The following is a 22,312-nucleotide window of genomic DNA, read 5'->3' as shown; positions in this document are numbered from 1 at the left end:
CCTAAACCGGCTTCTTTACCAGCCGACACAGAGCAAGCCCCACGTTAGCTGTAGTGAAAAGTATTCCTGAATCACAACAGAAGTCTGCAGCCTGGACACCGGTACCTGCCTCTTCTCAGCTCTGATCTCCACACTGAGCGAGTTTCACCCTGGACCACCTCCTCCGGGGGCCCACCCAGGCTTCAGACATCAGGATCCTGAGCAGCCAGATGGATGCATCCTCTTGTCCATCAGTTCAATTCCTTTAAGAGAATGCATCAGACCTGCCCTCACCCCCAAGCTGTGTATCATCTTTGCACATCTTAGAATTCTCCCACATCACGCCTACGTCTGAAGCTGGGCTCACCAAGCTCTTTCTTCATTCAAAATGCTCCCAAGATCCCGTCTCCTTCACGAAGATTATTTTTTCCTGCTTAACCAAAGACTCACTGTTGATTTCCTCCCTGCCCATGTGAGAACCTCATGACTCTCTCTTCACTCACCAAATCCAAGTTCTAGTTTTTGTTGGGGCTGATGGGGTCAAGTCAAGAACAGAGGACACATGGGCTGGTTTGGCTACAAGGATCTCTGCACTTCAGTCTGTATTTTCAGAAGGTACTAATCACTCAGAAAGCTTTAACGGTCAGTGACAGGGGAGCAATGTATGCAGAGGGGTCAACCCATGGGATGGCTTTTCAAAATAAAAGAGAAAGAGAGGAATCTCAATTTCAATAAGCGTATTTGATACACTCATAAAAAGTGAATCCCGACAAAACCCACTATTCCTAATGCTTTGAAAAGCATTAGCTCACTTTTCAGAAGACACTGTGGCAAAAAGTTAGGCAAGGATTTGCTCCTTCACCGTGAAAAATGGTTTCAAGAGAACAAACGTATGGACACCAAGGGGGGAAAGCGGGGGCAGCAGGGGTGGGATGAATTGGGAGATTGGGGTTGACATATATACACTGATAGCTGTAAAATAGATAACTAAAAACAAAAATTTTTTTTTTGCTTCCTTATTTAAATCCATATAAAAGAACCCAATACTGGAGTGCTTTAGAGGTTTACTTTTTAAGCGTGTATAGGTATACAGATATACAAGCTGGTTAGCACACCAGTCTCTTTAATTGCTGACTTTATGGTTTCTCAGTAGACAAAGGCTGTGGTTGAGCTGAGAGCCCAAATGATAAGTTTCTTACGTTATCACTAAGTACATCAAGCCCAGGAGTCTCTTTGCTCCCCTGGGGCCTTCACAGTTTTTTTTTTAATTGAGATAGAGCTGATTTACAACACTATATTAGTTTTAGGTGTACAACATAATGATTCAAAAATTTTAAGGTTCTCCATTTAAATAATATTAATTATTATATATAATAATCAATGATATTATATATAATATAATAATATCATTATCAATTGTTACATAATTATACATATAATTAATTATATTATATATAATAGTTATTATAAAATATTGGCTATATGCCCTGTGCTGCACAATATATCCTTGCAGCTTATTTTATACGTAATAGTTTGTACCTCTTAATCCCCTGCCCTGATTTGCCCCTCCCCCTCCCTCCCCCCACTGTAGCCACTAGTTTGTTCTCCATATCCGTGCGCCCATTTCCTTTTCGTTACATTCACGAGTTTGCTTTGTTTTTTAGATTCCACATATAAGTGATCACACACAGCATTTGCCTCTGTCTGACTTATTTCACTAAGCATGATACCCTCCAGGTCCATCCATGTGCTTCACAACATGGGAGCAAACAGAGTAACGTGAGTGTAACAACTAAGGCACCTCCACACCAGATGCTCTGAGTGACAGAAAACTAGGATCTGGATCGCCAGGACTTTACAATCCAGCTTCCTGAGGGCAGGCAGGTCCCACGTGTGGCTGACTCAATACTGAATGCCCAAGGTCTGACATCTGGTAGATGCTTAAAATATGAAAGAACAAATGGCAGCTAAGATACACACAATAAATTTAAGTCAAATTTAGTGCCACGAACTATCGATATTTGCAGATCACAGGCACGGAAGGAATTCTGAAGACAGGATGAGCTAGGATGAGCTCGAGTTGGGATGGGGGTTGCTGAGAGCACAGCAGGATCACCTCCGGTATGATGGTGCTTCTGGACGGCAAGCAGCACTGTGGATGGAGTTTTGGACCCGTTCTCTCAGGATTTATGAATATTGGCAGTTTTCTGGAATCCCTTCCTAGTTGAAATGCAAGGCAATTCACCACCTCCAGAAGCACTAATAACAGAAGCACTGCTGCTTTTGAGCACTTATTCTTCGCTAAGCACTGATCAAAGCACCTTCCACCACTGTCTTCATTCAGTCCCTGTACACGTGCTTGACACGCAAACCAGATGAAGGCACGCCAGGCCAAAGGTGAGATGCGACGGGAAAAGCCCCTTTGCCTGCACACTTCTCAGCTCTCGCTGCATCACGTTAAAGCATAAATCTGGTTTGGGGAAATGCAGCTTTTTCTAAATTGAGCTTTTCATAGACAAGCCATGAAGTTAAGGGAAATTAAGAGAAAGTCCATCCACATGCAGGCATCTGCCCAGGCTTCAGAGATCAGCATACTCAGCAGCTAGACGGATTCATCTTCTCGTCCATCACAAGGGCGGCCATCTGCTACCCCTGCCATGTCCTGGGAAGCCAAGGACCAAAGGGTGAGGAAGAAACTTACCACACATGGAACTTGTGTTTTAAATGTAATATTACAGATGGATCCAGACGATTCATGAGAATTGCAGAATGTACATGGAAAGGAAACGGGGTGAATTTTTTAATAATATCATTTTCAAATGGAAAGCAATGCGTCCTAGAGGTTATAATCAAGCCAGTAACCACAGAGTTCTATTTTTGAAGCCAGGTCACTTATATTTGGATTTGTTACCTCAGGATTGCTCAGAGACTTTAACAAGTCGGACCACACAGCACATCTAGGCCCTGAATATTTGGTAATAGTCAATAAGACTTGTCTTATTATTGACTTTGGAAATGTTTTCCTTTTTTTTTTTTTTTAAAGAATAATTAGGGTGGTGACAACTAGCTAATTTTAAATTACTACACTGACTCTGCCTAGTGAATATGAAATGCAGATTTCTTTTTGTATGATGAGATTATGTCCATTTTTGTGGCCAAAGACACCTAGAGGAAAATCCCCATGTTTGTAACCCATACCACAGAGGTGAGGTTGTTTCTGTTAAACCACATCCAAAAAAAAAAAAAAAAAAAAAAAAGTGGTCAGAAGTCTTCTTTAATAGTATCTGCTGGTTTTTAATTCAAAACAAAAAACAAAGGAGACTCACAGTGCCTCTTGTCTTATACAGGAGAGCGAACACAGGAGGCCAGATCCCTCTCTGGGCCACGTACTCAAAGTCTGAGCAAGCCACCCTGCTGTGCTCCTGGGACAGGGAAGCTGCATCTCCTCCCCATCAAGAGAGTCTGGGGTCAGGACTGCTTCCTGGGCATTGGTGCTGTGGTTTTGTGTCTCTCACTGGAGGGCTTCCCTGGGATGCCACAGCAGTGGGGTGTGCTGAGCAGAAATAGGCAACTCCTATGGTTTTTCCCAGTGAATCATTCCCAAGCAAGACAATAAGACGTGATGACTCTGAACTAAATCCAGAGACAGTATAACATGGAATAAAATGGAAACTCTGAGTAGGGTTTCCAAAGTTTCCCTGCCCAAAATGAAGTGATTGTTTTTTTGTTTTTTTGGCCACACCATGTGGCAGGCAGGATCTTAGTTCCCCCACCAGGGATCGAACCTGCGCCCCCTGCAGTGGAAGCTCGGAGTCCTAACCACTGGACCGCCAGGGAAGTCCCTGAAATGAAATGATTTGATATTAGAATCTGTTTTTACCTTCCAATTATCTATCAACCTGAATCCAAGTTCTTAAAGGTTATTCACCAAACTAGATTCTAATACTTCCATAGGGAATCAATCTAATAACACACATTAGACTTTAATCTTTAATAATCTAAATTGGATCTCTAATAATCTCAATTAGACATTTATACTTCATAGTCATCATTGTAGGAACTTCTAAAATAATACAGCCATATGTGACACAACATTCTTTTTTTTAAAAATCTACTTTGTTGGAGTTGATTTACCATGTGTTCATTTCTGCTGTACAGCAAAGTGATCCAGTTATACATACATATACATTCTTTTTCAGATTCTTTTCCATTTTAGTTTATCACAGGATATTGACTAGAGTTCCCTGGCGACACAATATTCTTTAATGTTTTAACCCACTCTAGGAACACATGCTCGTTGAAAAAACTAGCCTAATATGCATTTAAAGCCAAAACCTGCCACTTAAGAGTTCAGGGGTCACGACACACAACTGTCTCTGACTGATCGTAACATCATATGTTTTGATCTCAAGTCTGGACCCTTCTGTCGACCAGCATCGCATCCCCAGGTGTCACAGGGTAAATCAGATGAGGGCAGTGGTTGCTTGATTGACTCCTGAACCTGGCCCGATGGAACAGCAAGATCCACGGGAGCAAGGAGCTGAGATGCTCGGGGCCCGCTGGGTAGTGGAGCCACAGCTGCTCTCCCCAGCCCCCCACGGATGCCCCGTTTTCCTTGCTTCTCTTTTTTCCCCTTCCCGCTGCTGCATCTGCAGCTGACCATAACACGTGCACCTCAGGACAAATGTGCAACGACTTCTTACACTTGTCTTCAAGGTTGCCAAAAATAAGTAGGTGACCCTAGAAGAACAGCCAAAGCACTATGGTCCCTTGATGCTGAAAGAGTCTGTGAAAGGAGATTTGAAGTAAGAAGTCCTCGTTCTCCTGAGGGAAATGCTACGTGGAGGCATATAATTGAAGGATATGCCAAACTGCCATATAAACAAGGGCAAATCAATATATGGTAGCCAAATGCAAAACTATCAAACCGGCACAGAAGGAAAGAGATCAGAATGAAAGGATGTAGACAGGAATGGCTACTTTCTCTGTCCAAACAAATGACCGGGTCACGTAAACCCCCTGCAGACAGCCATGATCACAGTGCTTCTCATTTAAAGAGTGTCAGCTCAGACCCGGAGCCATTTCTGTGTACTGTCGTACACGTACAACTGTAATATCTATTTAAATACCTAATCTTTCTGCACACTTATGGCCGCTATCATCCGCCTGAGAAACAGGACCATCTTACTCACGTAACAGGACCAATGCGAATCCTGCCAATGTGCAAACTGGGGGGAAAGAGACCTACAGGTGATACTCTCCTCCCTCTGAAGCAAACTGCTAAGCAAAAGAAGACTCATTGTCTGAGTGAACAGACTTTACTTTTCCATGGAGAACTGATTTTTCCTTTCGTTTCAAAACTACATCATTAGAGTACATGATTATTTTAAGTAAATGGCTAAGTTCAGTTGAAAATATACATACATACACAGTAGGTGGTGTGTTCTTCTGCTCATTTTGCTGGCAATACAGACACAGATTTGGTCAAACACGGGGCCTTCATCTGCGGCTGCTTTGGGCTACTGGATGGTGGACTTGGGGTAATTTTTAGCTTTCTGTATTTTTCATAATTTTCTGCAATAAATGTCAAATGCTTTTGCGATCAGATTGGAACATTACGTTTCAATGTACAGTTTCAAGGAACAAACCATCATGTTCTTGAGCAATCTTTCCTCACCCTGGTTTAAAACAGAATATTCAAAGCCTGTAGACTTTTTTAACTGTTTTGTGATGTATTTTCTGAGAATGCAACTAAATAAAATTATTCTTCTCTGAATTGTGGTCTATTTAACAAATCAATTCTTGAGTCTACAAAAGCTGTAGTAACACACAACCAGTTTATTCAAATAGATGAAAAATATGGGGTACAGTTTATGCTTAGTCATTCAACTGCACAGATCTGGGAGTTGGCTAACATTTCAGGGACCCTGAATCCCAGCTTTAGGAACAAGTTTATTACCCTAGCAGTTGGCACACCCCAAATCATACCACAGAATAGGTTTATTCTCAAACCAGAGTTCTGTATTGAGTACACTTCGAGTTTACCACATTTTGGAAAACACGCACTTTTCCCAGAAAAATGCTTTTAGTTTTAATTAAATGTCAAAGGCTGCGGAGGAAGAGCAGTCAGTTTGTAAACCGGTTCGTCTGAAATTGTGAATGAGGACAAGCCACTGCTGCTTTGCTGTCACTGAGGCTCATCTTCCCAGGTCCTTCCTGACAAAAGATGCTCGCTGCTAAGGATGAGCCCAAAGCCTTGACCCCATAACCTCCCCATGCACTTGAGGCCTTCCAGCTCTATGTGGAGCGAACACAGCATTAACACAGAAGCCCGACATTCCTTTCAGAAATGCTCTGTACGCTTGGGAACATAAATCCCCCAGAAAAAAAAAAAATGACTTAAATTCACGAGTATGTGAATTTGATGGCATATTTCGTCCACAGGCAGGATATCTGGACTCGCCTTACTTCCGTTTTATGTTAGATTGCTGCTATGGCTTAATAAGATCAACTCCAAATGCCCCAAACAGAGGAGTTTGTCATAAATGAATAAAACTGGGGCCCAAGAAAGACTCAGGTAATATCGACCATAAGAAATACTGGGGGAAACAATTTTTCTGTTTTTGTGGATAGCACTTTACTGCCCCCTTTTGCACTTTCATATCAGAACAAGTTTCTGCCCAAACTTATTCTGAAACCAGAGAGATAGTGGGGTGTCGCTATAGGGTGTCAGGCTGATACAGAATTAGGTTACCAGACACCACGCTTGGAGGAACAAGTAATTACCTTAAAACTTCAAGTAAATGCACCACTATCTTCTCAGTGGCTTTAAAGTTCCAAGAAATAAGGTAGTAATTGGAGGCTTTAATTGGCATTTTCTGCTGTATGGGTGTTGGGACAATTGTCTGTTTTCACAGGTGCCCCTTCTTTCACACTTTTCTAAAAACAAATATCATCGGCAACATGAAACTGATGTATTCAAGGAAAAGAAGAGGTGCCTAAAAGCAGGCTCTACAATTTAGACCATTACCGGGTTCCAAATCTGAGAGCTGAGAGTGGGGGGCAGGGTGCATTTCAGACTTCACACCAAGGACAAGCAGCATCTTTTCAAGGCAAGGAAAGATGAGAAGCACTGAAATTCACAGGTGTGGTGAGCCTCTAGGTCCCTGAGCCGGTTTTGCAACTCTTCCCGGGGAGGTGGCCTCTTCATCTATGTAGACACTTGAAAGAACCGTAAAGTGCAGAATGAAGCAAAGTTTTATGTATAAAATTCTGATCTTCAGGGACAGTGCACAGGGGCCCCACTCTTGGCCCAACGACCTCCACCTGCACTGGGCAGTCCGTGTGCGCTGTGCTGTATCCTTCTATTTCAACTTAATCCATTTCCCTCTGTCATTCTACAATTACCATACAAGTCAAAATAATATCAAATTTCACAGCCTACGATGCTGCACAATGGAATGGAAGCTGACTCCTTGTGATGTTAATCTTGTTTGTTATTTGCGATATAATGCTCAAAACGCTGGGGGCTAAAGTAAATTTCATTTTCCAATGCTCAAAGATAAATAAGATGCTCATCGTTTAAATTCTCGTTCAGAAAAATAACACAAGTATGTATTTAATTTTTTATCCCTACCATAATTTCCACTGTAACAAAACCCTCCAATTCACAGAAGGATTGCCTGTAACGAGCTGACGCTGGAATAGATAATCTTCATTCTAAGTCAGACTTTAAGCATGTGATGGGCAGAGATCATCGTTTTCTTTTCCCAGGTTCACAGAGACTAGTTAATCTCTGGCATGGAATTAAAAACAAAAATCAAGCGCCTAACTCAAAACAAAAAAAAAACAAAAAAATCAAGGTCTTTATTTATGAAAGTGATCCAAACATCTCCTCCCTCAAAACTTTGCAAAAAAAAAAAATCATGCCATGAATGTCGTAGCTAGCTGAGGCAAAAGTCGGCGGTGGGCGGGGGGGGGGGGGGGGGGGGGGCGGTGGGCGGGAGGGGCGGTGCTGGAAAAGGAGGTCTGGGATGCCGAGATATGCAGTGGGAAAGCGGCTGGGGAGTGAATCCCGGAGGCCAACCTTTGTCATGCTGGCCTGACCACACACCCCCATCATCCAAACGGGGATTTCATAACCCTCGGAGGCAAGAGACGGTGCAAGCTTCTTTCTCAAGTGTAATTTGTTTGCACCTGTACTGTCTTGTTCCAAACCATGCTCTTAGCAAGAGTCTACAAAGGAAGCTGGAACTCTCATTATTCATAGGTGAGGCCCCAGAAAGAAAACTGGCTTTCCTATAGAAAGAGCTGGTTCTCTGCTCTTTTAGACCTAAGTGTGGACATCCCTGTGCTTATCTACCTGAGTGGGAGCGCTGCAGGGAAGCAAAGCACATGGACATCATACAGAAAGAAGCGGACTGGCATGTTAAGAACCTGAAGGGATGGACTTCAGATCTTAGCGTGGTATTACAACCGAGCGCTCAGGAGCATCTTTTCCATCAACCCTGCTCATCCCTTTCATTTCCATCAACACTTTTTTTTTCCTCTTAACTTCAAAGAATCTTGCCTATTTAGAGAGACCATTCACCCATGTTTTATGGGTGAATGACACCTCTTCTTTTGGTGGGGAAAACAGCCCTGAAAGAAAGTACACACCAAGGGGATGTGATGCTCACTCTCCAGGCTGGAGTGTGACCCCAGGACTGAGCCTGTCGTGTTCCCCGCTGGACCCCGGGAATCCCACACCCCCGGGAACGGGTGTTTGTGTAATCATAGAAGGAGCACGTTCATAAGTAAGGTTTAAAAAAGAGACAAGACTCTAGTTCTCTCTTGGTATAAGCAGAGATCCCCCTTGCCAGGTAAGCATAATCTACCAACACAATTTATACGGCTGTGCACTAGCCCTTCACAGCGACCTACACGGCTGCCTCCTGGACACTTCCTTCTTCATGGCTCCAGAGAGGGTCAGGGACGGGTCTGCTGTGGGCGGGTGACAGCAGCCGTTCCCCTGGGCCTCTCAAGTCAGGTCTGCACTGCGAACGTCAAAAAGGAGGAAACCCCGGACTGGGAGACTGACTCCTACACAGATCGTCCCCAAACTGCATAAAGCAGGAAAAAAAAAAAAATTGTGAATGGGGTCTTCCCTGGTGGCGCAGTGGTTGAGAGTCCGCCTGCCGATGCAGGGGACACGGGTTTGTGCCCCGGTCCGGGAAGATCCCACATGCCGCGGAGCGGCTGGGTCCGTGAGCCATGGTCGCTGGGCCTGTGCGTCCGGAGCCTGTGCTCCGCAACGGGAGAGGCCACAACAGTGAGAGGCCCGCGTACTGGGGGGGGGTGAATGTGAATGGTGCACCACTGTAACTTTGGGGACAATACATTTCCTGCTCAGTCGCCACAAGCAGCCTGGAATGAGCTTGACCAAAAAACAAACACAACGTTAAACACCCTGAGTTATTCAGGCTGCTACTGAACTCAGGGACGGGGAACTGGACCATGAAGAGGTGAGAGGATGCCCGAGGCCCTGAGCTCTGAAAGGAAGGAGGACCTGGTGGTGTGAGACCCCTGAGGGCTGCAGGCGAGCAGACCCTAAGCCCTGGGGAGATGCAACCACAGGCTGCTCAGGAATCAAGAGCACCCCAGGCCCACCGATCCTCTGGCCCTGCTTCCCGAAACAAGCTGCTCCGAACTCGCAGAACATCAAAAGCCAGATGGGCTACACTGAGTGAATCCACAGGCAGGGAGCCAGAAGCCCAGTTTGCTGTAGAAATAGGCCTGGACTTGATTTGAGTCTTCTCAGCTCTGACAAGCTGGAAGCTGGCACAGATCCCCAAATCCAAAATAAAATGGCATTTAATTGTGACTGGACTCTAAAAAAGATGTCATGCTATCTCCTTAGCTTGACACACGCGTGGCATCGAACCTCCTGGAACTCTCCTCTGAAACCTGACCTTGTCTTCTCCCAGCAAAGAAACAATCGGATGTTTCCATTTTATAAAGGAAAACGTTAAGAGTCAAAGGAATAGCATGCCATAAATGCATTAATATGATAGACTTTCATAACTATCTAGTTTCCACCGGGTAGAGCCTCGTTATCAAAGATTCAAAGGATCCATTTAGAATCGCATGCCCATCATAGGAAAGATTATAAATCAAGGTGGACAAGGGAAGAATTATACGCAAAACCTTCTTTTAATCCACCTCATATGGACTGCTTTGAGCAAACACATGCTTCATTTAATTATGTGATTTCTAATCTCTCTATGCAACAGCCTAAGAAAGAGAACTGGAGAATTACGAGGAAAGATCCCGGAAACAGCATACTCAGATTCAAATACAGATGGTACCCACTTATTAGCTATATGACTTTGGGCAAGATAATGAACCAGTCTCTGCCTTGGTTTCCCCATTGGGGATCATGAAAGTATCTCCCTCAGATGGTTATTATGAAGGTTTAATGAGTCAGTATTTGTGGAGCAGCTGGAACAGCCACTGGTCCCTAGTACGTGCTCTATACCACCATTGTTAAATGAAACAAACTGTGTCCACCGGGTGAGGAGGTTTCTTAATAAGAAACAGCATGTAACATTAATGCAAAAAGGCTACACTGCTCATGCCTATGGGTTGCCTTTGTGTATTCATTGAACAACCCAATCCCTTACTGTACCCTGCACATAAAGGGGATTCAGCCCAGGCCCTCCCCCATCCATGGTGGAGAAGCTGAATGAATTCAGGGTTACAAATGTTACAACAAAGCATCAGGGTAGGAAGCAGAGGAGAGAGCATCTAACTTGGCAGCTGAAGGGAAATAAAAAGGTGCCTCTTGTAGCAGAGAGGCCTGCAAGAATGAGTGGAAGTCTGGCAGCTAAGCAAGGTACCATATAACATCAGGGGCTTGAAAAGGTGCAGGCGCCATGGCATAATCTTTATGAGCATTTTATTTATTCTGCATTTGTATGTAGAAGGCAAACTGAGCCAGAGACAGGCACACAGTAGATGCTCAATTAACTTTCAACAGCAAGAGTTGACGTTTATTGGTTTGTTGTGCTAAGTCCAGAGCTAAGGTCTTGAAATCCTGACCACAGTTTTATTGCTTTTCTTCAGTCCTGTTAGATTACTGTCCCCATTTTAGAGACGGGACAAGTGAGAGACACGGAGGATTCTGCTCCCAAAGTTACACAGTTAAAAAAATGACAAACCTGGGAGTAGACTCATACAGCCAGATTCCACAGCAGTCCTCTTCACTAAACTAAAATAGCACTGGCCCGGCTCTCTTTGCTCAACTGAACTGCCTGACCTTTCCCATTATCAGCACAGGCCTTCTGAAAACCAAAAGGTACTGCTAATTCTCATGAGGATAAGGCGGCTGAAATCGCTGGGGTAGCTCTCCCACAGGGTCTATTTGTTCATTTGTGGGAATCTGTCTTTGAGCTCTGCTCAGACGTAGGAAATAATGTAGATTACAGAAGTACAGTGTAGATACTCGCCTCTCTTACCTGAAATGTGTTTCTTTGACTTGCTTACTGTGGTTTTTGTTTCGGAGCTCTCCCTGGACCGCCGTCTCTCCTGCCTCAGTTTCCCCTCCCCCGGGAGGAACTCCATCCCCTTCCTTCCTCTGTTCTCACGGCCACACTTGCCATGCACCACGGCACAGAACGTGTTTCTTGCACCAGGGAGTCCCCCTACTCCCTTAGGATTGAAGTCTCTTGAGGGTAGAGACTGCTCTTCACTGTATTCTCAGAGCTTCGTGTAACAGACCTCACAGTTCATAAATGCTTGTCCAACAAATCAACGAATTATCTACCGTCAACAATCAACCAAGCAAGAACGGAGGCCGAGAGCAGGGAGGCAAGGGCCACGGATTTCTTCAGGGATCCACAACAGCCTTTAAGAGGATGATCATCTAATCTTGAGCTGTTACCCAAAAAAAGTTGTTACCCCAACGAATTCCATCCAGGGCAACAGTTCTCAAGGTGTGGTCTCAGAGCAGCATCAGCTGAGAGCCTGTTAGAAATGTGAATTTCAAGTCCCACCCAGACCTCAGGAATCTGGATCTCTGGGGGCGGGCGGCAAGCCTGTTTTAACAAGTGATTCTGATGCCCTAAAGTTCTAGAGCCGCGGGGCTGGAGGTAGATCTCCAGTAGCAGGTGATTTGTTAATGGGAGCGGCCAGAAACAGACATCTGGGCTGTGTCTGCTCTTCCGACTAATACTCATTGGATGTCAGTGCTCGCCGGCAGAGACTGATGACATGAAAGCATTCTGGTGCCTGCCTCTTAGGGATAGGCAGAGTGGCGAAGGGGATTAAGACTTGCATATGAATCATGACAGCGCCATGTACTATGTTCCTCCAGTGCCCTCGGTATTTAACTAAAGTGCTGTGGGATTACAGAGAAAAGATTTAAAGAAGTTATGTTTGATCTACACCATAAAGAGAGAGCAGTCATTTCAGGGAAATCGTGAACTTTAAGGACAGTCCATTCTCATGAAGATCCATTTTCCCATAGACGAAGGGGGATGCAGGGCTTAGGAGAGTCTGTTTTTATCTAAAATGTGCCCCAAGTATAGTTCTGGTAAGCTAAGTGAAAACTGGCATTTTCTAACTTCTGCAGGTAGATGCATTCTGAGCGGGACTTGAACGTAACTGGCTCAGCCCCACTCACTCATCAGACAGTTCTCATTCAGGACAAACGTTTCAGACCACAGTGAGCCACCTTAACAGGGGGAAAAAGCAAGGACCGAGTTCAGAAGCATTTCAGCAGGTGGTGGTGTCACGCTGGACCTCGGGTTCCTCAGCTGGAACACGAGAGGCTGCAGAGAGGCTGGAAGGTGGCATTTCAGACACTGGCTCCGCAGGTCAGAGCTTCTGATGTGCACAGGGATATGTGGGTAGCACTCATCACTACTCTGGCGGGATACGGGAGTCATCAGTATGTGAAAAGCACAGAGTAACACCTCAGAGGCAAGAGAGGGTTAACCAGCAAGTACTGGTAGAAGGATCCAAGGACTGTAATTAAAACTGGAGGCAACCAAACGTGAATTGAGAAAATGAACTGGATTGTTTAAGAGTTTCATATAGAAAACATGAAGAAAATGAAGTTTTCAAAGCACAGTTCATGCGTAGCCTTCTGAATGCTTGCCCACCACTGAGTAGTTAGAACGTTTACCTACCCATGCTCTCGAGAATGGAAACAGCAAACTATTAACACTTCACTACTGCCAATTTTTTCTTCATATTTTGTTTGGAGGATTACTAAGAGCAGAAACAACTTGTTTCCCTTCAATGGAGCTGTCTCCTACTATGGTTTTTCATTTGAAAACAGCATGTCTGTGTCCAAAGCCACAAAATGCTTTGGACTAGAATTACATATTTGATATCTATACATCAAAAGGGAAATAAAGAGCCTCTGCTGATTCTCTGCAGGAGCCACAGAAATTGGTGCACCTGGCATTCAGTGTGCATGGAAAACATTTCATAATTTATCACCTACTCTTTTCACTGGGTCGCCGGATCCAACCATCCTTATCCCTAATGCTCCTGCAATAGGCTCTTGCAGGTAAAACGCAAAGCTACGTGTTGGACGCTGGTTTGTAAACAAGTGGCAGGACTTTCCTATATCATTTCTTTAATCATTTTAACCCTGTTCCTCATAGAAAGCTGGAGGCCAGGGCAATTCAGCCCCTCCTTTTGTCCTTTGCCTACCATAAATATGCACCAGTCTGCATCTGAAAGGCGGAAGGAGGCCGCAAGCTTGCTGGACATTTATCATGCTCTGTTCCCTGCTAACAAGCAAATACTTTGGCTGAATGGACCATTAGCAATCATTGTCAGATGTAGAATGCAAGGTGCTGGGATGTGACCAGCTTGTAAATTAGGGAGTGTCCGTTCTCTTTGATGAATCTGGACAAATGCACTGGGTCTTTTGATATGTTTTCTGAATTAAATTAGAAAGGAAGGTAAAGTAGCTGGCACTGGGTAGGGCAGGTCTCTGTGCAATGTTTTAAATGTTTTTAAATGGTGAAAGCGACACAGTGATGACCAGAAAAATAGGCAACAAATGCAATAAATCCATAGCTCCAAACAGTTGAGTCAGCTCTCTGAGAATTAGCAACAAAATCCACGAAATGGGTCTGAAATAGAACATTTAGGATATAGTGAAGATCTTCAGACATAGAACGTGTTCCTCTAGAAAGTTCCCATGTTCAGAGACCAGCCCTGAATCCCCTCCATCCACGCCAGCAAGACAGACACTTGTAAGCTTTCAGTATTGTCAGCGTCTTAAGAGTTCAGACTTTCCTAAAGAAATGCTGGGACTTTTCTAAGGCCCCAAATAGGGGGCAATAAAGCACAAATCTCCTTTCCGGCTTGACGCAACTGCGATGCCACTCTGCCCCCCAATCACAGCTTCAATGGCTGATTTGGGGTAACGACTAAAATGGAAAGTGTGGACGACCAAAACAAAAGCCCAGCTCATTTACAAGGTTGTTCAGGACAGGGGGCAATAAGATTCAACAGCCTGGTGACCTTCTGCTGTTTTTAACTTTCAAGCTGGCAACACTCACACTTTTATAATCCTATCGTTTACACGAAGGGGGCCTGTCCCATTCAGCTCAACTCACAGGAGTGAAACACCATCTCCATTGGGCCCGTTGGTTTGGGCATACTGGATTACTACCGATTTGAATGAAAACTCAATTCCCCCTGTTATTTGTTTTATTATATGTTTTTTTCCAGGGTGGGAGAGACAAAACTCAGAGGAGTGCTCTCTGGAAGAGGGAGGGGGACAATGTATAATGTTTACCTCGGCTTCTCCGGGGCTGAAAGATGGCTGAAATCAAAAGGTCTGTGTTTTCTTTTCGGATCCCTCTGGGCCTACCTAGCCCCTCTGGGCTCTGTTCCTTCCCAGCAGGTCCCTGCCTGGAGCCTAAAGAGATGAAGGCGAGCACCGCCAACTGCAGCTAATCCTACAGAACGGCCGCCACTGTTAGGCCAGGAGCTAAAAAGGAAAACCTTGCAGGCCTGAACTAACTGCAGTGATCTGAAGTTTTTAATCAGCCCCCAATCTCAATCTCTGGAAAAGGCAGTCAATGGAATCTACCTTTGCCATATTATCCGCCACCAATGAGCAAGAACTGAGCATCTTTTCTTCCCGGCTTCAACCATCCCAGGCCACAAGTGGGGCTTTCATACTTTCTAATCCGAGTTTCCAAGTCTGTGTGGCTCACACATAATAGCCAACAGCCTGGAGCAAGGGCCTTCCTTTCTACACCCTTTTCAGAGACATGTCATTGCCGACATCCAGCTAATCTATATGTTGCCATGGCTTCACCCTTTATCTGCCTTTACATCTTATGAACTGCATGGATTTACCACATTATTTTTATCTGAAAGACAGAAAATGGTGGTTTTATTGCCATACAATCAGATTACCGCTGCTAGTTTCTCTATGCCTTTTTACCATACTTCAATCAAAAGGGATCAGTTTCTTTATACTCTGCCCTTGATTTACATTACATCTGTAAAGACCCAGTCTGGGTTGTAATCCCCTTATTAACTATGACCAGGGTTGATTTGCCTAAAAATAAAAGCAAATTGTGTCAGACCCTTTCACTTTGTTTTTGATTCGGAACTACAAAATGGATTACTAAAGAAATCTTCAGAGTTCACACGGCTCGTATAGTACTGAATTTAAAATGAGAATTAAACAAGTCAAACAGGAGAGCCATGTCCACGGTTTACATTTTCCATCATGGGAGAAGGGCTGAATTGCTTATGTCTTTGTGTTCTTTGGCTTTAGAGAGACAATGAAGCCACAGGAGTTTTTCCAAGCTGTTCGGAACCCTGTCCCATACCCTACCCTTCCCTCTTTGCTTTTCTTCTACCCTTCTCCCAGCCTCATTCTAATTCCTCCCCCCCCCACAAAAAAAATAAAAAATAAATAAATAAATAAAATCTGGGATGGGGGGCAGCTCTTCCCTGAAAGAACTAATTCCCGACTAGAAGCTTCTAGTTCTATGGGTTCTGCATATTTTAACCTAAATATTTTAAACAGTTGAACACTCCTATTTAAGGCTCTACTCCACCACACAAAGGGCGAGCTCATAAGCAAATCTATGTAGATATATGATAAATGACCTGAAAACAGGCTCTTTAGGTCAGCAGCCAGCGAAGGCGGAGATTGGGTGGGCCCGAGTATCATTTCAATGATTATTTTCCTTACAAGAGCCCTCCTTCTTTTCGTCTAATTTGCAGTGGGAGAATTTAAGAATAAAGTTTTCATGAAATGCTCAAGTAATGTCCTTCTTAGATTTTTTTTTTTTCTTTTCTGAAGAGGGTCTCCAGTCTGTATTTCCTTCCCCCGCCACTCCTATTCCTGTGACGCGTCACTGCAGTCATGCTGGGATCTCAAATCATTTCCCATTAGGTGACCTCGCTGGGAACCGTTGCCAGATGGTGGGTGTCACCCTCAACCTCCCCGGCGCTACCTGAAGCATTTCAGTGCAAGGCCAGGTAGCGATGCCCCTCTGCGGGTAATTATCACGCTGACCCACCGACCAGAGGATTCCTCTCTGTAAATTTCCAGATAAGAGGGTTTACCAATAATTATTCTAAACATACCATTTACTCTCCAGCTGACTATGTATGGAGAAACCATGCCCATCGGCAGTTCTCAGCTGGTCTGGGGCTTGATAGCTAATTTACCTGTCTCCCTGCTTCAGCCTGGGAGTCAGGGACACTTCGGAATGCTGGAGTCATTTGCATTTCTTTGCATCCTGGGACAAGTGTCAAGAGCTGCGCTTTGTGAAAGATTTAGAAGCAAGTGCTTAACAGAATCATCTTAACCTCCAGCTCCCGTTTCTGAGGCTCGAAGCTGTAATTGCTGAGGTTACAAAGTACAGTCCCTGGACACACGATTCCCAAATAAATTCTGTCCTCATCTGAAAAGACGGCTCCCAAACATGTTGTGCGCCCTCGCGGCAGCCCCGTCTTTGTGCTCTCCCTTCTCAGTCGTCCCGTGGAACAGCGACAGTCCATTGCCTACAGTTTATCATCCTGACAAAATGTGAGGAATGTAGATGTGAAAGCACTAACAATTCCACCCCTTGGTGCTTTGGGCTTTTTTTCCTCTCTATATTAAAACCGACAAGATTAACCCAAACGCAAACTGGGGAGCACAGTTCAAGGAGCTATTCAATCCGTGCTGAATGTGCATTTGTTTACCTACAAAAATAAGAATTTCAGACACAATGGAAGGCAGGCTGGCTTATATATGGTACTGAATGGACTGTTTAAACAGCACTATCCATTGTAGTTTATTTTATCAATCTCTGACAGATCCGTATTTATTCAGAGCCTGACTGTGGTGGAGCCCATGTATTATAGGTTATCTGGATATTATCCAGCCATTCTTTTGTATCAAGGCAATCAATACCAGGAATTCACCATTATGTAGGGGAAAATGACCTGGGAAAAGCAAAACGCTTGGTTAACTAGTATATGGTGCCTAGGGAATCGCACCCCTAGACGTAAGAAATGAATGCTCTGCTGAAATTTTCAACAAAGTCAGTGTAACTCACTCTAGAATACCATACCAATACTTTTTTAAAAAAGAGCCAACCATTTTACTTTGGCAAAAACATCGTGCTGGAAAAAAATTGTTCTACTGAAATGCTAAGCCAGGCTTTGCTTTTCTCTCCAGAGTTAAAAAAAAAAAGAACCAAAAAACAGAAAAAAACCAACAAACTACACAACCTGAATGGCTACAACTGACACAACTCTTCCAGAACCTATGGGTGCAGCGATTACCGTTTCAGTATTTGGAACTTCTTCCCACTACTGCAAAAACTCTCGGGGGTGGGAGAGGCAGACAGTGTGATTAAAGTAGTTATGGAGACGGTGAATTTACAAAGGATTTTCTGGACCCTGTATCCAAACAGCTGCTGCATGCTCCCTCTGTCCACCACCTGCTAAAAAAGCTGACCTCGGAATGAAACAAATCTAATTACTGATGGCTGCTTCATTACAAATGAATTGTTCCACAGTCCCGAGGAACTGATGTGCAACTTCAATGCCTTTGATTACCTTCCTGCCACATCCCATTTACTGACGGAAACTTTTCCCTGGAAATAAACATGAGACTTCCCCAACAAATAGGCAACTCCTGGGCACCGGGTTTTTCTGGGTTTTTTTAATTCATTCTCAAACTTAGACTCATATCATTCCTCCAGGAAGAAATCTTTCTGATCTTTCAAGCTAGCATTCAGCTGCACAACTTTGTTAAGCAGACCTTTTCCAGGGGACAAATGATCCCTTCCTCTAGGCCAGCCATTACGTGCGAATTTTAAAAGAAATTCTACTCTTGAGGGCAGGAGCAATCACGCCAACAGCAACATCGTCTGTACGGGGAGGGAGGCTTCTCCAAAAGCAGGCCTCCAGGACGGTCTAAATCAGTGGCCACAGCTCAGAAAAACAGCCCGACCCTCACAGGAGGCTAGTGAGTAAATATCAGTGAGGAAATATAAGTCACTCCCTTCCCCCAGCGCACGAGGGAAAGAAGACATTCGTGTCGAAACCTTAGGCTGAAATAATGACTGCTCTACCTTTTTTTTTTTTTCTCAAGTAGGTATTTGTGATCCTACAAACCAGATAACGTCTACTGAGCCGAACGCTGAAGGGATTAATGGGAATTTCTTTAAACAAGATAGAAATGTAAAAATTAAATCCTGTTGGGGGGCGGGGAGGGAAACGCCAAACCAAAAACCGGCTCCCGAAGACGGCCGGCGAGCGAAAGCGCCAAGCGGGGCAGATCAGGAGGCCTGGGGGGCAGAGGCGCGGCCGGCGCGGCGAGCATCGCGCAGGAAAGAGTGACCCCTGGAGGCAGAAAGCGAAGCCGGCGGCTCCTCCGGCTCCCGGTCCGGCTCCCAGGCCGCAGGTCCCAGCCCCGCGCTTTCCCGCACCACCCGTCGCCTCACGCTGCGGTGGTGGACGAGAGCCGTCACTGCCGCGGCTTTCTCAGCAATTACGATGATCTTACACCCAGGGAGAAAAAAGAAGTCCATCCAAGATCAGGCTCCAGGGAAGGAGGCTGCATTAAGTAACTTCTACACAGGAGCAGTGTTGGGAAGCGCCAACCAGCATCCTGCAAGAATCTCTGTTTCATCCCATTTACAGCGGTGACGTCTTTCGCCCTTTAATAGGGAATTCTTGGTTAACATGTTGGTGAATCTGAAACTGACCACTCTTAAGAGTGGATGTAATTATTTAATTACGATGTGATCTTTAAATCGATCCCCCATCCCTTTATTTCTAAATCCATGGCCGATTTACTCAACTTCAAATAGGTCATTGACTTTGCTTCTGACAAAGTATGAACAGCCAGTGTCTTCATACTTTCCCCAAGCTTCCCAAGGTTAAAATTCCATGATTCTGTAAAATATTTTTGGCTAAGATTCGAAATGTATCCCCAGAATGAGGTAATATGCAACCCTGAACGCACAGACGACTACGAGTCACGGCCATATATATTTATGGATGGATCGCCTCTTCTAAATTCTAAATGTACTCTGGTTGCTCGGACTGAAAACCTCCCCAAGGCCTGGCTTTCTCCCGGCTGCACTGTTTGATAAAAGCAAGTCGGATCCAAGGATCCCATTCCCGCCCAGGCTCCCCAAGCGCGAAGGCTTCAGGAGCTGCGTCGACTGGGCAGGGCCTTAATTAAGCTTTTGCAGACAGCGTCCCTAAAAAAATCAAGTTAGCTGTCGGGACCACAGAATTCGGGGCCATCGGTTCAGAAGCAAAGGGAGAGGCCGACGTGCAGAGGGTTCCCCGGGAGCAGCCTAAGGCCCGTCTCCCGGGCGAGGAGAAAAGGGCCCGCTGCCCGAGTTGTCCCGAGCAGGCGAGCTCCCCGCGCGCCCCCCGGGCAGGCGGCGCGGCGCCCAGGCGCGCGAGCTCCGGGCGTGCCAGGGAGCACAGGCTCCCTTCTCCGCGGTGCGCTTCACTGCCCCCGGCCCGCGCTCCGCCGCTCCTCAGGAGCGCAGCATCCCTGCCTCTCCGGAGCCCGCCAGCCCCTGCGTGCCGCTCAGCCTGTTGGTGGCCCGGCTTCCCGTCCTCTGGAGGAAGTGAGGGTCAGGCCTCGCCATCGGACACCTTCCCGGACGCGACACCCGAGTCAACAGGGCCTTTTTTTTTTTTTTTTTTTTAGCGCCGGGGAGCTCCCAGGGGGAAGGAGGACGAGGAGAGCGCCCCTTAGGGCCGGCGCTCCGGCTGGAAGGCCGAGCGGAGTCTCCACGAAGTAAAATGTGGTGGGGGACCCGGGGGCGCGAGGAATCGAGGGTCCAGAAACAGGCTCCGAGGCTCCGCAGCCCGACCCTTCCTCCCGCCGGGACAGCGCGACGCGGCGGACCTCGGGGCGGCGATCGAGGGGGGTCGTGGACGCGACTTACTTGGAGTTCGAGGAATTCCAATAGATGGGCTCTAAAACTATCGATCTGGAAATCGCAGTTCTGCATAAAACCATCAAAACTCCCCAGCAGTACTTCCACACGGAGTCCCTCCTCACGGCCATGGCCAAGCCGCTCCCAGCTCCGCGCACTCCTGGCGTCGGAGGGACAAGGTGCGGGCCGGGAGCCCCAATCCTCTGGGCAGACAAGGGAGAGACTGCAGGCAGTTCCGGGGCGCGCCGAGCAGCTCCAGCGGGCGCCGAGGCCGGTGGCGCTCCCCTCGGGGCCCTCAGAGCGCGGGGCGGGAGCGCACGCGAGGGGCGCGGCGGCGCGGCGGGCTCGGGGCTCCGGGTCGCCGCGCCGGACGCAGCTCGGACAGCCGGCTCCCGTGCGGCTCCAGGGTGCCGGGCGCGGGGCGTCAGGGAGGGCGCTCGGCCGGGACACAAAGGCCAAGAGACGGCTCGGCGGAGGCGGCGGGCCGCCTCGCACTATAGATCCAGGGGGGCGGGCAGCGGCCCGAGCGCGCGGGCGCCGCTTCGGCGCGGTTCCATGTCCCGGAGCGCGGAGCGCGGTGCGCGGGCGGCGAGGGGCGTCTCCGGGCGCACAGGAGCCTCCACAGTCCTCGCGGCTCCCAGCCCGCGGAGCAGGCAGGAGGGGCTCGGTGCTCGCCGCGGGCGCCGGATGCGCGCGGGCCTTTGTGTGCGGGGAGGGCGCCGGGACCAGCTCCGCGCGCGTCTCCTCGCCTCAGCCGGCGCCGCCGTCCCCGCCGAGGAGAGTCAGCTCGGCCAGCGCGCTGTCAGAGCACTATAAACGCGGGGCCCCGCCCCACACCGCGCAGCCCATTGGCCCACCGCTCGGCAGCCGCTAGCCGGTTGGGCGGCCGGCCGGTCCGTCAGCAGCCCCCGCCCGACATTGGGCGCCGCGAGGCGGGGCGCGGGCTGACAGGTGAGCCCCGCCCCCTGTCCCGGGCGGCGGCGCGAGCGGCGCGCGGGGGGGCCCGCGAAGGAGACGGGCCTGCGCGTGCACCCGGCGCCCCCCGAGATGGTAGGGGCGGGCGAGTGGGGAGCGGGACAGCCCGGGGCGCCTGCCCCCGCGCCCAGCACGCGCTCTCATTGCCCGGCAAGTGTCCAAACTTCAGCAGAGGTACAACGTCGAGGGCGAAACTTTCCCTGCGGAGCGGAAGGCAGTGGGCTTCCCGTGGGTCTCCCTCCTTCACTGCAGAGCGCCCTCTGCGTAGACTGGCTCACACCCCGCTTGCGCAGCCCTTCGCCGCGCCCACCAGGCCTCTCAGTGATGTGTTTCACACCTGGTTTCGGTACCGAACGTCGGCTGGGGCCCGAGCTAAGTCAGTGGGGCCGGGAGACGCAAAACGACTCCCGGGGACGCGGCGCCGGCGAGGCAGCCGACTCCCGGGGCGCGGCCGCCCGGGCCCCGCTCCCTCCGCACCTCGCTTCCCGCGAAGGCAGCACCTCTCCCCCGAGTGCGCGGCGGCACACCCGCGCCCGCCGCGGGATCTTCTCCTTAATTAGCCTCCGGGCCGCGCTCATACCTCCCCAGAGTGACCGGGAATTTAGGGGTGACCGTGACGAATAGCGCCGAAACAGGGAGGCGGCAGGAATTCTTCCATTGGATTCCCGGCGAAGCGCCTGCCTAAGAGCCTCTGGGACGAACGCCACCGCGCCGCCGCTTCCGCGGACCCACAGCGCCCACTAGCGGCCGGCCTGCGCGCTCTGCCGGCGAGAGCACGACTCTTCGGGCCACCCGGACCCAGACCCCGCGCAGCTAACCGCGTAGAGGGTCCGAAGGAGGGTCGGCAGAAATGACCTGACCAACAGCAGGGAGAGCTCGGCACAAATCAGGCACAGTACAAATGTAACAGTTCTCATCCTTAATGT

The 22,312-nt window shown here is 47.7% G+C and overlaps 1 protein-coding gene across 1 annotated transcript in view; it reads right to left on the bottom strand.

Moving 5' to 3' along the window:
• The window catches only part of EFNB2 (ephrin B2), a 44,408-nt gene extending 23,509 nt beyond the window's left edge, over positions 1-20,899 (bottom strand). The window contains exon 1 of the mRNA XM_004273613.4: positions 20,421-20,899. Within this exon, the coding sequence (XP_004273661.1) occupies positions 20,421-20,542 (122 nt within the window). The 5' untranslated portion in view covers positions 20,543-20,899. The remainder of the gene's footprint in view (positions 1-20,420) is intronic.
• Between the last annotated feature and the right edge of the window lie 1,413 nt (positions 20,900-22,312).

This window comes from Orcinus orca, chromosome 18, assembly GCF_937001465.1.
Source record: "Orcinus orca chromosome 18, mOrcOrc1.1, whole genome shotgun sequence".
NCBI classification, from domain to species: Eukaryota; Metazoa; Chordata; class Mammalia; order Artiodactyla; family Delphinidae; genus Orcinus; species Orcinus orca.
Note: the sequence above shows the minus strand (reverse complement) of the source record. Positions and strands in the feature narration are given on the sequence as shown.